This window comes from Chiloscyllium plagiosum, chromosome 48 (assembly GCF_004010195.1).
Source record: "Chiloscyllium plagiosum isolate BGI_BamShark_2017 chromosome 48, ASM401019v2, whole genome shotgun sequence".
NCBI lineage: Eukaryota > Metazoa > Chordata > Chondrichthyes > Orectolobiformes > Hemiscylliidae > Chiloscyllium > Chiloscyllium plagiosum.
The window spans coordinates 5,110,901-5,127,760 of NC_057757.1; the positions used below are offsets into that span (position 1 = coordinate 5,110,901).

Here is a 16,860-nt window from a genome sequence, read left to right on the forward strand (position 1 = left end):
TCTGTCACTGTATAACACTGGGGGACAGGTCTGTCACTGTATAACACTGGGGTACAGTACTGGTGGGGACAGGTCTGTCACTGTATGACACTGGGGTACAGTACTGGTGGGAACAGGTCTGTCACTGTATAACACTGGGGTACAGTACTGGTGGGAACAGGTCTGTCACTGTATAACACGGGTACAGTACAGGTGGGAACAGGTCTGTCACTGTATAACACTGGGGTACAGTACTGGTGGGGACAGGCCTGTCACTGTATAACACTGGGGTACAGTACTGGTGGGGACAGGTATGTCACTGTATAACACTGGGGTACAGTACTGGTGGGAACAGGTCTGTCACTGTATAACACTGGGGTACAGTACTGGTGGGAACAGGTCTGTCACTGTTTAACACGGGTACAGTACTGGTGGGGACAGATGTGTCACTGTATAACACGGGTACAGTACTGGTGGGAACAGGTCTGTCACTGTATAACACTGGGGTACAGTACTGGTGGGGACTGGTCTGTTGCTCTGTAACACTGAGGTACAGTACTTGTGTGGATGGGTCTGTTACTAAATACCTGATTAGGTTCTGTGAATTTATGTTCTATGATGTACGTGAACTTGGTGAGGAGGTGGAACAAAAGCCATTTGACATGTTACAGCTGGTAATGGGCTGGTAATATTGAGCTCCAGAAGCCTCTCGCACTGACCTCGATTGTTCGATTTTCAGGGATAGGACAGTCTAATCCCAGGTTGTGTGACACTCCAGTGCATCTCCACACAGGGAGTGCTGTGGAAGAATATCCGGCCAGCTGTGGAATTGCGTGTAATTTAAATTAACTGCAATACACCCTGATGCAGTCACAATCACCTCCGGCCATGCCTTGTCTGCAAACCTTTAGTTTGCTTTGTAAATTACTGTGTGAATGTCCATCCTGATCATTAACTCTTGATCTATCTCCATTACGCTCCCAAAGATTTGATTCAAATATTTTACTTGTACTCATCAGGACTGATGCAAGAATACCAAATATCAGCAGTAGCAATGAGTTCTACTGCATGAGAAAAGGGTACTAATTGGTTTGGCAGGTTAACTCAGGTTGATCGAGGCATACTGTGTAAATATTGCCCCCCATGCTTTTATTTAATTCAGAGAATGGAACTGGACATGGTCATTTTGCACAGGTCCCCGTGTAGGAACATTCACAGTTGTAGCAACCATATCAGACTGTATTCCACCTGATGGTGTCGTTCAGTGGGTAGCACAATTGCCTCTGAGACAGGTGACTGAGGTTTGAGTCCCAATCCAGAGACTCAGTTCTGGTCACCCTGGATATTATTAAATTGGAGAGGGCTCAGAAAAGATTTACCGGGAAATTGGCAGGAATGGAGGGTCTGAGTTATAAAAATAGGCTGGGACGTTTTTCACTGGAGCATAGGAGGGGTGACCTTATAGAGGTTGATAAAGTCATGAGGGGCATGGATAAGATGAATAGCACGGATGGGGGAGTTCTAAACTAGGAGGCATAATTTTAAGGTGAGAAGGGAAAGATTTAAAAAGGACATGGGGGCAACATTTTTTTTAACACAGAGAGTGGTTTGTATGTGGAATGAGCTTCCAGAAGAAGTGGTGGATGCAGGTACAGTTACAACATTTAAAAAGGGGTGGCACGGTGGCTCAGTGGTTAGCACTGCTGCCTCACAGCGCCAGGGACTAGGTTCGATTCCAGCCTTGGGTGACTGTCTGTGTGGAGTTTGCACATTCTCCCCGTGTTTGCATGGGTTTCCTCCGGGTGCTCCGGTTTCCTTCCATGGTCCAAAGATGTACAGGTTAGGTGAACTGGCCATGCTAAATTGCCCAGAGTGTTTGGTGCATTAGTCAGGGTAAATATAGGGTAGCGGAATGGGTCTGGGTGGGTTACTTTTCAGAGGGTCGGTGTGGACTTTCTGGGCTGAAGGGCTGTTTCCACACTGTAGGGGATCTCATTTAAAATACTTTTGGATCAGTACATGAATAATCGAGAGTGTGGTGCTGGAAAAGCACAACGGGTCAGGTAGCAGCCAAGGAACAGGAGAATCGACGTTTTGGGCATAAGCCCTTCATCAGGACTACTGGTTGGGCCAAAGGGTCTGTTTCTGTGCTGTATGACCCTATGACTTGACAACATTAGGGCTGACTGTCCTGGCTTGGAGTTGCTGCTCCTGCCTTTGGGATGACATTAAATGGAGGGCCCTGCCTAGTCTTTGAGATGGTTGTAAATAAACAATCCCCTGGCTGCTACTTGAAAGAAGAGCAAGTAAGTAGCCAATCCTGTACTTCTCGTTCAGCATCAGTCATGGCTTATCTTGTCAATATTGCACAGCTGTCTGCGGGATCTCACTGTGTACAAACAGCCTGCTCTGTTTCACACACTGCAGCAATAAACACGCTTCAAAAGCACCTCATGGGTGGCCGCTGTAAAGCCCACTGAGGGCTCTATAGACTGTGAGAGGCGATATACAAGTGCAGGTTTTTCATTTTGTGAACCTCTACAATCTTGAATCACAGTATCTGGGGAAAGTCCCTGAGGGATGCCGGATACAGATTGCTGCCTTCCCTTACCTCTTTCAGAGCAACGACACCAACAAGTCTTCCAGTTGACGTCACGTAGGCTATCCTCAGTCCCAGGAGATTGAAGAGGTCGTAACACTGAAATCAAAGGAGTGCTTTTATTCATTTATTTTTTTAAAAAGCAGATAAACAAAGTTCAACCATCACCCGAAATGAGCTTTGATGTTTGTCTCTCCAACACTTTTGTAGCTTCCATCTTATGTAACCCGTAATATATATGTCTCTGCTGTGACATTCTGTCATATCAACTCCCATTCATCCATCATTCCTGACAGACCTAGACTGGCTTACCCCTCCCTGACTTAATCCCCTTGCTACCTCTGCAATTTCTTCCATCTCCACTCCCCCTCCAACGAGATCTGTCCAGTTCTAGCCTAACAAACAGTCATCAATCCACCATTGACGGCCATCCCTTCAGCTGCCTGGGTGCTGAAATTTCCTTCTGAAAATTTTTCCCACTCTCTCTTCTCGTTGAAACCTCCTGCTTTTCACCACCTTTCCCGCCTGTTTCGGCAGACAGCACTCCCTGTGAAGCACCTTGAGGATAGCTTCACAACATTAAAGGCGCTACATCGATGCAAGTCGGCATTGCTGTGCCTGAAGTTAATCAGTGATGGGTTGAAGGATTATGGGGAGCAGGCGGGAAAATAGAATTGATGCCAAGATGAGATCAGCCTTGACTGTATTAAACAGCACAGCAAGCTCGAGGGACTGACTTGCCTACTCCTGGTCCTGGTTTCTATGTTCTTAATATTTACCCTAACAGACAAAACCCATTTATCCCCCAGTTACACTGACATTGTACAGTGAACTTAAAAAGACTTACAAGGGGGTGCCAGGCCCCCTACGGTGAGCGACACTGTGAAATAATTCTTTTTTGTAAAAATATTCTTTATTTATGAAATTTCTATAAGTACAGCTCAAAACATATGAACTGAAAACAGAAAATGCTGGTGATCACAGTGGGTCAGGTAGCATCCATGGAGGGAGAGCAAGCTAAGGCTTCGACCCTCGATGACTCTTCGTCAGAGCTGGTGGGAACTGTGGTGGGGACAGCATTCCTGCAATAGTTCGGGGAGAGGGTGGAATGGTGAGAGAGAAAGGGTGTTGATAGTTCAGGTTAAGTGACTGGAATGTGAGAGTGGCAGAACAATGGTGAGTCTAAAGACTCGTAAGGACAGGTAGTCCCCCTGGGGTGGGGGGGGGGGGGGGGGGAGGGGAGAGAGGACAGAGCGTGCAACAAGCAAAGCCAGAAGAAAGGGAAGGAATGGGAGTGGGTTCACAATCTGAAGGTGTTGAACTCAATATTAAGTTCAGAAGGCTATAAAGTGCCTAGTCCGAAGATGAGATGTTTTCCTCTCAGTTTGTGCTGTGACTCACCGGAACACTGCAGCATGCCGAAGACGGACATGTGAGCATGTGAGCAGGACCCTGTGTTAAGATGACTGGCTACGGGAAGGTCGGGGTCCTGGACTGGAGGTGTTCTGCAAAGCGGTCACCCAGTCTGAGTTTGGTTTCTCCAATATAGAGTAGACCACATGGGGTGCAGTGAATGGAACGAGCAAGTGAATGGAAGAGGTGCAGGTGAAAAACCCTGCTTCACCTGGAAAGACTGTTTAGGCCCTTGGATGGTGAGCAGGGAGGAGGTAAAGGGGTACCTTCTGCAGTTACAAAACATATCGACTTGGACATTGTGGAAAAGACAATAAAACTCTGCTTTCCTCAGTTGAGCAGAATGCATGCTATTGTGCCACGTTCCAACTGCACAACTGTACTTTAACTATAAGCGCACAGCCTGAGGGGTTCCAGACATTACCAGCCCCTTGGGCCCACTAGGGCTCAAAGTGACCTTTCCCTCTCACACTTTGGCAGTGGCTATCCTAAGGTTTAGTTCGTCCCTCAGAATAAAGTCCTGGCCTTTGATACTAGGTAATAACAATGACTGCAGATGCTGGAAACCAGAGTCTAGATTAGAGTGGTGCTGGAAAAGCACAGCAGGTCAGGCAGCATCCGAGGAGCAGGAAAATCATCAGGAATGAAGGGCTTTTGCCCGAAACGTCGATTTTACTGCTCCTCGGATGCTGCCTGAACTGCTGTGCTTTTCCAGCACCACTCTAATCTAGATTCTGGCCTTGGATGCTGCCAGAATGTAATACTTAGTTCAAGACAACTTCTGGCAGTTGGAGACCCACATGTTTCAGGAAGATTACAGACTGTTTTTCATTCAGTCGATGGTCCTCCAAAGCACAGTCGATGATTGTCTCCATGTGTGTCCTGGGGAAAAGCCCGTAGAGTTCTGCGTCACTAGCTATGTAGGACAAAATCGCAACAAAATCTCTCTCCAGACCTTTGCAAATACACATCCCAGATGGAGATAGAACCATAGAGATGTACAGCACGGAAACAGACCTTTCGGTCCAACCCATCTATGCCAACCAGGTATTCTAAACTAATCTAGTCCCATTTGCCAGCATTTGACCCATATCCCTCTCAATCTTTCCTGCTCATATAATCATCCAGACGCCTTTTAAATGTTGTAATTGTACCAGCCTTCAGCACTTCCTTTGGCAGCTCATTCCATGCATGCACCACCCTCTGCATGAAAAAGTTGCCCCTTATGTCCCTTTTAAACCTTTCCCCTCTCACCCTATGCCCCTCTAGTTCTGGACTCCCCGACCCCAGGGAAAATACCTTGGCTATTTACCCTATCCACACCCCTCATGACCTCTATAAGGTCACCCCTCAGCCTCCGACACTCCAGGGAAAACAGCCCCAGCCTATTCATGCTCTCCCTGTAGCTCAACCCTCCAACCCTGGCAATATCCTTGTAAGTCCTTTCTGAACCTTTTCAAGTTTAACAACATCTTTCCTATAGCAGAGAGACCAGAATTGAACACAGTTCTGCGATAACACGACAGTTGCGTTCCTCCGTAATCTCGCACTGTAGAAAATTGCACTGTGGAAAACCATTATAGAAAATCGCAATGTAGCAGATCGCTAATAGAAAGTCATTATATCCATTCAGTAGAAAGTTTGTGTTATCCAATTCGTTAATCGCATTATAGCTAACTCGGGTTAATGAAACTTGCATTATACGTGAACGACCCATATTCCAAAAGTGGCCTAACCAATGTCATGTACAGCTGCAACATGACCTCCAACTCCTACACTCAATGCATTAACCATTATCCTGCCTACCTGCGACTCCACTTTCAGTGAACCATTCACCTGCTCCTCGTGGTCTCTTTGTGTGACAGTCTCTTCCCCCACCCCTGTAGCCACCTCGGTGGCACTGAGTGTCTGGGCATGCGTGAAGGATCTCACAGGTAATGCCCGTCTCACCACCAGCCAAACCATGTCTTGGTGCATGTTGCAAAGCTTTGGTGACGAGGAGTTCTGCCAAATGACTTCGACAGTCTGCCCAGGGAACAACCCAAAGGGATCCACCCTTGACATTTACGCCTCCCAGACTGAGAATAACAAAATGGTCAGGTCTTACAGCATACGACAGATGGGAGCAGTCAACGAAGGCGATCAACTCTTACGAGATAATGTAAGACATTGGCTGGGAAGTTGTGGGGGGGTTGGGGATATAAAGCAAGACTTACAGAGCATGATCTTGTTGTAACATAGCAGCCATGATCGAGTGGTGGAGCAGGCTCAAAGGGCAGAATGGCCTAATTCTGCTCTTATATTTTATGGTCGTATCTTTTAACAGGCAACAAATGGTTGGGGCACCATGAGGAATGGACAAATTGGTGACCAATGGCAGGAGAGTAAGGAGCTTGGGCGTTTGGGCACAGGTGGGTCACATGACTGTGTTTCTAAGGGTGTGCCCCACTGATGTGGATGAGCTGAACATCCAGGTAGGTTGGGGAATGGAGGTCAGCACCATGTTGGCTCCTGTTCCACTTGGACACAGTAAACCTACCTGCTCACTCAGTCAACAGGGAGCCAATCAGAGGAGCAGGGGATGGTTCAGATCAATCCACTCTTGGGACCGAGCTCTTACCTCATACAGGGTTTCTTTCTCCACGAGTCTGAACGGGGCTGGGTCAATGACACACTCATCCAGCTTCAGCACCTCCTGCAGCTGAGCGTATTCCCAATTCTCCACCTGCACCCAGAAAAGAAGATCAAACCTCATTTGTTTTAGAAAAGCACAGTCAAGTTTTGAGTCTGGGCCTGGAGGGGCTGGCCTATCAGAATCAACCACAGCAATGTGTCAGAAACACACTGAAGTCAGCACTCAGGAATAGGATGGTTTAGATAAAGCTTAGAGTAAAGGCCTTTCCACACTTTCACCATACTCCCAGGACAGCTACAGCATGGAGCTAGATACAGAGTAAAGCTCCCTCTACTGTCTCCCATCAAACACTCCCAGGACAAGGACAGCACAGGGTTAGATACAGAGTAAAGCTCCCTCTACACTGTCTCCCATCAAACACTCCTAGGACAAGGACAGCACGGGGTTAGATACAGAATAAAGCTCCCTCTACTGTCTCCCATCAAACACTCCCAGGACAGGGACAGCACGGGGTGAGATACAGAGTAAAGCTAGCTCTACACTGTTTCCCATCAAACATTCCTAGGACAGGACAGCACAGGGTTAGATACAGAGTAAAGCTCCCTCTACACTGTTTCCCATCAAACACTCCCAGGAACAGGACAGCACAGGGTTAGATACAGAGTAAAGCTCCCTCTACACTGTTTCCCATCAAACACTCCCAGGAACAGGATAGCACAGGGTTAAGTACAGAGTAAAGCTCCCTCTACACTGTCCCTCATCAAACACTCCCAGAACAAGGACAGCACAGGATTAGATACAGAGTAAAGCTCCCTCTACACTGTCCCCCATCAAACACTCCCAGAAAGGGACCGCATGAGGTTAGATACAGATTAAAGCTGCTTCCACACATGCCTCTGAGCAGATACAGGAAAGTAGAAGTGGGTTAGAGTATTAGTTTTGTCTCAGGCAGGTTGAAATGTAAGGGATAGAATCCATGGCACAAGGTTCTGGTCAGTCCTTAACTGGAAGAAAGTGAGGACTGCAAATGCTGGAGATCAGGGTCAAAGAGTATGGTGCTGAGAAAGCACAGCTGGTCAGGCAGCAGCCAAGGAGCAGGAGAGCCAACATTTTGAGCATAAGCTCTTCATCATGAATCTGGAAGAACGAGGTTCAATTCCAGGCACCATACCTTCAGGAGGGATTGGTTTACCCTGGAGAGGGTGCTGCTCAGAGGATAGCTGCACTGGGTCTAAGGGCAACAATGCAAGGATTCCATTCCCTTGAATGCAAAAGGTATGAGGGTGACTTATTTATGGTGGTTAAACAATTTCATTAGAATTTTTGTTTAATTCTGACACAGGATGTGGGCATTGGTGGCTGCACCAGAATTTGGTTTGGAATCAGCTGCCTCTTGCACCAGTACACCCACAGTACTATTGAGAAAGGTAGTTATTTCCTTTGGCAAGTGGGGGAGGAGGTCGAGGTGAGGGGGAATCGCCTTAAAATTGAAGCCAGGTCTTTCAAGGGTAGGATAAGGAAGCACTCGAAGTGTAATGGGAATCTGGAACTCTCTCCTCTCACAAAACAAAACATTGAGGCTGTTGAAACTGTTAAAATGGAGACCGATCGGTTTTTATTGGGTAGCAAGATTCAGGGTTCCAATATCAAGACAGGTAACTGGAGCTACGACCAACATTCCCTCAAATTTTTCTTGTTGCTGCAGGAGTCTCCAAAGTCCTAAATGTTGGGCATGGAGCCTCCCAGCACGTGCTGCCTAGAGGGCATGTTAGCTAGAACCCCCAACAGCCATGGTCTAACTGAATGGAGGACTGAGCCTGAGGGGCTGAAAGGCCTCCTGCTCCTATGGAGGTCTGAGATTGGATGCAAGCAGATCCTTGATGCAGCTCTAAGGCTTGGGAGTGTAGGAGACTCCTTCGACCCAGCTCCCAACAACCTTACTAACCCTCTCAGAAGGCAAAATGGGTCTGTCTGTCTACCTGAGGTTAAATTGGAAGTTATTAAATGGTTAACCTCCAATGATTCACTTGGGAGCACTGACATTTTCATTCTCATTGACCAATGTATTAATTCTCTTTAGTTTAGATGATTGAGGAATACTCCTTTGTCTGTTAACCATAAAGAATCTCTCCCTATTCAAATTTCACAATATTTGGCGACTCATAACATGCCTGGCCCTGGTTTATCATACCCTGTTGTTGCTGGAGATTATGGGTGCTGATGTTAGTCCAGTCCCTCTCCCACTAGATGGCCACCTTGGCTTGGTCAGTACCACTGACCTCTCTGGGTTAGGGGGCTCTGAAATCTTGGGCTTTAGCATGTCGCACTCAGCTGCCATTCCACTACAGTGCCATGGGGGGGTGCTGTGTGATCCTTTCGGACCCTGTTAACTTGGTCATGTGGTGTACGCATAATGTAGCTTTTGGCTCTATTGGAGGGAGAGACCTCCCACTGTCCTGGGCAATATTAATCAAATTCCTCCAAAGACAAAATGCATCATTCATTCCCACTTAATCCTTGTAGGATCTTGTTATGTACAACATTTGCTGCCAAGTTAGCCTCAGCAACAAAAGGAAAATGCTGTGATGACATGAAAGGTAAATAAAAGTTAGCTCTTTCTTCACTACTGAATACAAAAACATCATTACCTCCCATGTGGTCATCGTGTCCAAGACCTCCTCTCCGTCCTGGAACAAAAGTCAAATTAAAAGCATTTATTGAGACAATGAGCATTGTTCAATCATTTAATATAAAGTTTAGGACTATGTAGAGGATTCCTCATCTCTGCTTTTCAGGGGGGGACATGTAGTTTGGACAAATTAATTGACCCAGCTGTTGGGAACCCATACATTTATGTATGATGAGAACTGGAAAACGGAGTTCTGGACATTACTGGATTAGTCATAGAGTCATAGAGATCTTGAGCACATTTGGAAAGTACTCATCAAAAACAATCACCTAACTATTCTAATTTCATTTTCAAGCACTTCCAATAGCATTGTATGTCTCAGCATTGCATGTGCACATTTAAATATTTCCTAAGTGTTATGAAAAGTTTCTGCCTTTACCACCATGACAAGCAGTGAGATCCAGATACCCACATTCCCAGGGGATATGTTTCCTCATATCCCCTCTAAACATCCTGCCCCTTATCTTAAATCCATTCCCCCGGGCGTTGGTCCCTCCACCAAGGGGAAATATTCCTTCTTGTCTCCCCAGTCTGTGCCCCTCATAATTCCATACATCTCAAACACATTCACCCCTCGTCTTCTCTGTTCCAAGGAAAACAATCCCAGCCTGTCCAATCTCTATTCATAACTGAAATTCTCCAGCCCAGGCAACATCCTGGTAAATCTCTCCAGATGGGCAACATCCTGGTAAATCTTCTCTGCACATTCTCCAGAGTTATGGAATCCCTACAGGGTGAAAACAGACCCTTCAGCCCAACAAGTCCACACCAACCCTCCAAAGAGTAACCCACCCAGACCCATTCCCCTACTCTACATTTACCACTGACAAATGCACCTAAACTACACATCCCTGAACACTATGGGCAATTTAGCATGGCCAATTCACCTAACCTGCACATGTTTGGACTGTGGGAGGAAACCGGAGCACCCGCAAACACAGGAAGAATGTGCAAACTCCACACAGGCAGTCACCCGATCGAACCCAGGTCCCTGACGCTGTGAGGCAACAGTGCCAACTACTGAGCCACTGTGCCACCTCCATCTTTGAACATGGGTGTGTGCGTGTGTGTAATGAAGGGGTTTAGTTTAATTTCCACAGTAGCTTAGCTGCCATCCAGTTTGCCACTTGTTTGACTAGTTCTGCTTATAGTAAATGTGCTATTTTTGAGTTTACTGGAAACGCCTGGTGAAAGTCTCTTGTTGTTCCAGTTAACTGTAATAAAGAGAAACAAATTGACCATTTGGGTGTTTGAATAAAAGATTTGCACTCTTGGTACAGCACGAGGAGAAGTGGGATTCAATTTCCAGTGTGATCCTCCCTTCAGAGATATAAGACTACCAAGAGGGAATTACCTGCTTTAGCCTTGTCTGATTGGTTGGTATGAGGAGCTCCATGGAGCGTATTGGTCTCCCGTGTTTTTAATGCATCGACCCCACGCCAGAGTCAATGGGCAGTGCAGGTGGCCCAACCAGTGCCCTACCCATACCTCACTGGGCAGCACTCCTCCCTCACCACCCTGTCATCGCCCCTCGCAGCAAATAGACCGATTTGCCAGATGGACGTTAAGACTCCTTCCTCCCTGCACTGCAGTCCCATTTGAATTAATATCCTCCCTCATTACCACAGTGTAGCAACGAAACCTCTTCTGCTTGCTCGATTTTGATGGGCGATTTTCTTGAATCGTTTTGGCCTGTCAAGGATAAAAGACTAGTGAGGATTTTTTTTTTTGAAAAACTACCCCTCTCCCCTATATTGATAGCCCTTGAGTCCTTTCCGTCTCTTGTCAGGAAGCCCAGCTTAGAAGGAGATTGGGAGAGTTACTTCCATCTCTGAGGTGTGCTCTGTTCTGTGCAGACTCACCCTCCGAGCTCCCTTTACACCGGTCTCAGAGGATTGTCCATCCCAGTAACTCAGTGAAAGCCAACGGAGCAGAAGACCTGTGCTCTACCTAACTGAGCCTTCGGGAGCAGGGTTCGGTATAACAACAGCTTGAGGAGGCCACTCCCATAGAAGTCCCTCTATCCTTTCCGGAGGCTCAGCAGAGAAGACAATTGAAGTTACTGGTTGAATGGGTCTAGGAAAAGCCCCTAGTGTCCTACCTCTTCGTTCTCAATGTAGATGTTGTCTTCTCGGTTTAACTGCTGGGTCTCTGGAGGTTGGGCATCTGCAATAAAGATTCAATAAATGTGGGGTGGGTGGCCTTTGTAATAATGTAGGACTGTGTTCAGTTCTGGTCAGCAAGCTTAAAGGGTTAATCAATGAGGTTCGATTACATAGACTGGGCTTGAGTTCCCTCAAGCTTTGAAGATCAAGTATGCGTCTAATTAAGGCATTTAGGATGATTGGCTTGGACAGATGGAGAGAAATTACTTCCTCCCTTTGAGGCAGTTCAGACTAACAGGCAATATCTTAACACTCTTAAGCCGAGCCAACCAGGAATGATGCCAAAAAGCAGTTTGTTATTCAGAAGGGAGTGGGAATAGGGAGCTTCCTCTAACCCTCCTGTATGTGGGTGCTGGAGGCTCAGCTGAAAATATCAAAATGGAGATGCACGTCAGGAGAGCTGGTTCAGACAGAACGGGCTGAATGACCTCCTTCTGGGAGATTGATGGAATGTAGTTGGGTGGAAGGGATATTAAGGGTTACAGAAGCTAGGTGGATACATTGAGCTAAAATACAGATCAGCCCTGGGATTATTGAATGAGAGAGCAGGCTGGAGGAGTTGAATGCTTCCCTGCCCCCCCCCCCCCGCCCCCCACCGTCCTGGTATTCTCATCACAGTCTTGAGATCAGGAATAATTGTGGCTGGTTTTATCTTAAGAAGTTGTTATGAAGGGGTAAGGTGTTTTGGCTTTCATTAACAGGGGGATTAAGTTTAAGAGCCACGAGGTTAAAACCCTGGTTAGACTACACTTGGAATATTGTGTCCAGATCTGGTCCCCACATTATAGGAAGGATGTAGATGCTTTAGAGAGGGTGCAGAGGAGATTTACCAGGATGCTGCCTGGATTGGAGGGCTTGTCTTATGAAGAGAGGTTCAGTGAGCTGGGGCTTTCCACACTGGAGAGAAGGAGGAAGAGAAGTGACGATGGAGGTGTACAAGATAATGAGAGGCGTAGATAGAGTAGACAGTCAGAGACATTTCCCCAGGGCAGAAATGGCTGTCACAGGGGGTCATAATTTTAAGGTGATTGAGGAAAGGTCTAGGGGAGATGTCAGCAGTAAGTTCTTTACCCAGAGATTGGTGGGTGTGTGCAATGCACTGTCAGCAGTGGTAGTAGAGTCAGGGACATTAGGGACATTTAAGCGACTGCTGGACAAGCACATGGACGGCAGTAAATTGAGGGGTGTGTAGGTTGGGTTGATCTTAGATTGATTAAATGCTCGGCACAACACCATGGGCCAAAGGGCCTGTACTGTTTTATGTTTCATGTTCCATGTTCCATGTTCTATGTTCTAATTTGCCCAGTGGGTTGCTACACAGGGGTTGGTTAGCATCAGTTAGCTGGACAGCTGGTGAGTGAACCTAACTGTGTGGGTTCAATTCCTATACCAGCTGAGGATACCAAAAAGGCCTCACCTTCTCAACCTTGCCCCTTGCCTGAGATATGGTGACCCTCAGGTTAAATCCTCACCAGTCATCTCTCTGTCCAATGACAGAGCAGTTCTACAGTTCTCTAAGACTACAGTGACTTTACTTTAACAATTGGCCCTAGAGACCAGGCCCTACATCATTTGTTCTTTAAAATTTAATAATAATCAAAGGCATTTGGAATACTGTGCTCAATTCTGGTCTCCCAGCTATAGGAAAGATGTTGTTAAACTTAAAAGGGTTCCGAAAAGATTTACAAGGATGTTGCTGGGTGAAGCTAAATAGGCTGGGACTATTTTCCTGGACTGTCAGAGGCTGAGGGATGATCTTGCAGAGGTTTATAAGATCATGAGAGGCATGGATAGGGCAAACAGCCAAGGTCTTTTCCCCCAGAGTAGAGAAGTCCAAAGCTAGAGGATAAAGGTTTAAGGTGGAGGGGAAAGATTTAAAAGGGACCTAAGGGGCAATGTTTTCAAGCAGAATGTAGGTGGCGTATGGAACAAGCTGCTGGAGGAAGTGGTGGAGGCTGGTACAATTACATTTAAAAGGGGTCTGGATGGGTACATGAATAGGAAGGGTTTGGAGGGATATGGGCCAAATGCTGACAATGGGATTAAATTTATTTAGGATGTATGGTCAACATGCATGATTTGGACCGAAGGGTCAGTTTCTGTGCTGTAGAACTCTATGATTCTATGACTTGTGGATAGGTTGGTGGAATGGACGGAGGAGAGATAGATGTAATTTAGTGCAGAGAAGCTTAATTCTTCCCATTATTTTGAGCGACAAGATAAATAAAGAATACAACTCCAAAGCGAGAGCAGGAGCAGAGGGATCTGGATGCGTACGTACATAATTCATTGAAGGTGTCAGGACAAATTGAGGGCACAGTTAGTAAAGCATACTGTATCCCTGGCTTCCTTAATAGAGGTATAGAGTTCACAAGCAAGGAGATTCTGTTGAACTGGTGTAAGACACTAGTCCAGCCTCAGCTCAGTATTGTGTACCGTTCTGGGCATCACATTTCAAGAGAAATGCCAGGAAATGAGAGAAAGTGCAGAAAATATTGAGGAGACTGATTCCAGGGATGGGGAACTTCAGTCACGTGGACAGATTGGAGAAGTTGGGACTCTCTTCATTAGAGAAGGCTGAGAGCTGTTCAAAATCATACAGGGAGTGGACAGGGAGAGACCGTTCCCATTGGTGGAAGGATTGGGAATGAGATGGTCGCACTTTAGGGTCATTGCCAAAAGAAGCAATGGCGAGATAAGGAGAAACCTTTACACACAGTGGGTGGTTAGGGTCTGGAATGTACTGCTTGAGAGCGTGATGGAGGCAGACTCAGTCGAGGGGGGACGGGCACTAAATGAATTGCCCATTTGGAGAGCTGTCGCTACTACAATGCACCAAACGGATCCCTTCTGTGTTGTAACCACTCTGCGTATTTGAATGCATACTTTCAGTCTGACTCCAGTGCCTTTGATTGGTTGGTTGGCGTGTTGGTTTCATGTCCTCACTCCCTGGTGCATGTGGGGAGTGGGGGGGTTGGGAGTGCTGGGGGTGGGGAAGAAAATCCAAGGAGTTTCAGAGGTGCGAGACAGCAAAGGTGAAGGACAGATTGACAGATTGGATCCATGAGAGTCAGCAATGGAGCAGAATCAGAGAACTGTTCCAATCATTGGCACATCATCTTTGACATCAAAACCTTCAAGAAGATGGACTGGCAGGTAACTGGGGAGAGCAATGAGAGGCTGGAAGAGCATGGGAAAGGATAGGAGAATAGAATGTGAATTGAATAAGTCCCAATACCCACCCCACCCCATCCAAGTTTTTAAAAATTCCTTCATGGAATGTGGGCGTCACTGGCTAGGCCCCAGCATTTATTGACCGTCCCTAATTGCCCCGAGGGCAGTTAAGAGTTAACCACATTGCTGTGGGTCTGGAGTCATATATAAGCCAGACCAGGTAAGGGTGGTAGATTCCTTAAAGGCATTAGTAAAGCAGATAGAAGCCCTACAGTGTGGAAGCAGGCCATTCAGCCCTTCGAGTCCACCGGGACCCTCCAAAGAGCATCCCACCCAGACCCACCCTGCTATTTTTGTAACCCTGCACTTCCCAAGGTTAACCCACCTAGCCTGCACATCGCTGGACACCACGCAACAATTTAGCATGACCAATCAACCTAATCTGCACATCTTTGTGACTGTGGGAGGAAACCCACACAGACATGGGGAAAATGTGCAAACTCCACACAGACAATCACCCAAGGCTGGAATCGAACCCAGGTCCCTGGCACTGTGAGGCAGCACTACTAATCACTGAGCCACCCCAAATAGGCTTTTAATACAGTAGTTGCTATGGTCAACATTAACTGAAACTACTTGTCAGTTGCAGTTTTTATTAAGTGAAGTAAACTCATCCAGAAGTTATGGTAGAATTTGAACACCCACCTCTGAATTACAAGTAACATGGCCACTGTACTATCATGCCTTGTACAAATACACCCACAGGCACAGAAAGCAATGCAGACACATTTACACATGCACAGAACCTAATGTAAAAATTGAACATACAATACAGGAGTAAATGCAAAATTACCTGGGGACCCAAGTCTATAGACACAATGCACAAGCATATCCCCAGGAAAGAATATAAATACATTCACAGATACGTATGTACATGACTCACCTTCACAGCCAATTCGGTCAGAACATGAGTTATTCTGAATTAAATAAAACATTAGCAGAAACGTTAATTAGTTCTGATACAGCTTTGTGACTGACAGAAATCCTCATACGAAACACACAGGTATAACTGCAGATAATTTATTTGTGACTGTGAAGTCTCCAGCCCCTTACGAACAATGTAATAATTTGTCAATCCATGTCCTTTAAATCAAAATTTGTTCCATTTCGTAAGTTTACTTTTTCAAAACTCAAAATCACCCAGCCCTGACAAAATTTTGTCTTAGTTAGACACAATTGCATTACCGGGAGGATAAACCTTTTTCAGGGTTTTAACTCAGTGATACTGAAGGAAGGGAGATATATTTCCAAGTCAGGATGGTGAATGGATTGGAGGGGAATTTGCAGGGTCTGGTGTTACATCTATCTGCTGCCCTTTTCCTTCCAGATGACAGTGGCCATGGGGTTGGAAAGTGCTGTCTAGAGAGCTCAGATGAATTTCTGCAGTGCTTCTCAGAGATGGTACGCACTACTGCGACGGAGTTGGTGGTGGATCTAGTGTCAATCTAGCAGACTGCTTTGTCCTGAGTAGTGTTGAGCTTCTTGGGTGTTGTTGGAGCTGCCCCCATCCAGGCAGCTGAGGAGTATTCCATCACAGGCCTGACTTGTGCCTTGTCCAAGGTGGACCTCCTTTGGGGAGTCAGGAGGTGAGATAATGATGGGAGCTGTTGCCAAGGTTTGTGATGGGACCTAACCCTGTCCAGATAACAGTCCAGACAATACCATTGTTACACCTTGTTTGAGTGGCGATGCATGGGGTGCTTATTAACACACACCAGAGGATGGGGGAGGAGTAGTGGCTTCCATAATGTTATTCCTGTTATCTTCTGCTCTTTGGATTCAGATTAGTGGGTTGAATCCCTAGTGGAACAGAATGTACTCTCCAAAATAAGGCAAGTGGAATTCACGCACAGCCTTCAGTATTTTGTCAGGGAGGCTTTTTTTATGACACAAAACTGAGGCCACAAACAGAGCGGGCCCTGCACGGTCAAATGTCAGCCTTGTCTATTCCTTTCATTTTTGGGAAGTGACAAGGCTGTCTCTCTTCAACATGTGACCCCCGACCCACCACCACCACCAACTCCAACACCACCAACTCTACCGCCCAACTCCACTACCACCAACTCCATCACCACCAACTCCACCACCACTAACTCCACTACCACCAACTCCACTACCACCAACTCCATTACCACCAACTCCATCA

The 16,860-nt window shown here is 46.5% G+C and overlaps 1 protein-coding gene across 2 annotated transcripts in view; it reads right to left on the minus strand.

The window, feature by feature from the left end:
* The window catches only part of LOC122544340 (chloride channel protein ClC-Kb-like), a 71,459-nt gene that overhangs the window by 1,301 nt on the left and 53,298 nt on the right, over window positions 1-16,860 (minus strand). For both annotated transcript variants that reach the window (XM_043683535.1, XM_043683534.1), the window contains 6 exons: window positions 15,598-15,631; window positions 11,417-11,481; window positions 10,939-11,007; window positions 9,275-9,313; window positions 6,612-6,716; window positions 2,591-2,677 (listed from right to left, as the gene is read on the minus strand). In XM_043683535.1, coding sequence (XP_043539470.1) covers window positions 2,591-2,677; window positions 6,612-6,716; window positions 9,275-9,313; window positions 10,939-11,007; window positions 11,417-11,481; window positions 15,598-15,631 — 399 coding nt within the window. The remainder of the gene's footprint in view (window positions 1-2,590; window positions 2,678-6,611; window positions 6,717-9,274; window positions 9,314-10,938; window positions 11,008-11,416; window positions 11,482-15,597; window positions 15,632-16,860) is intronic.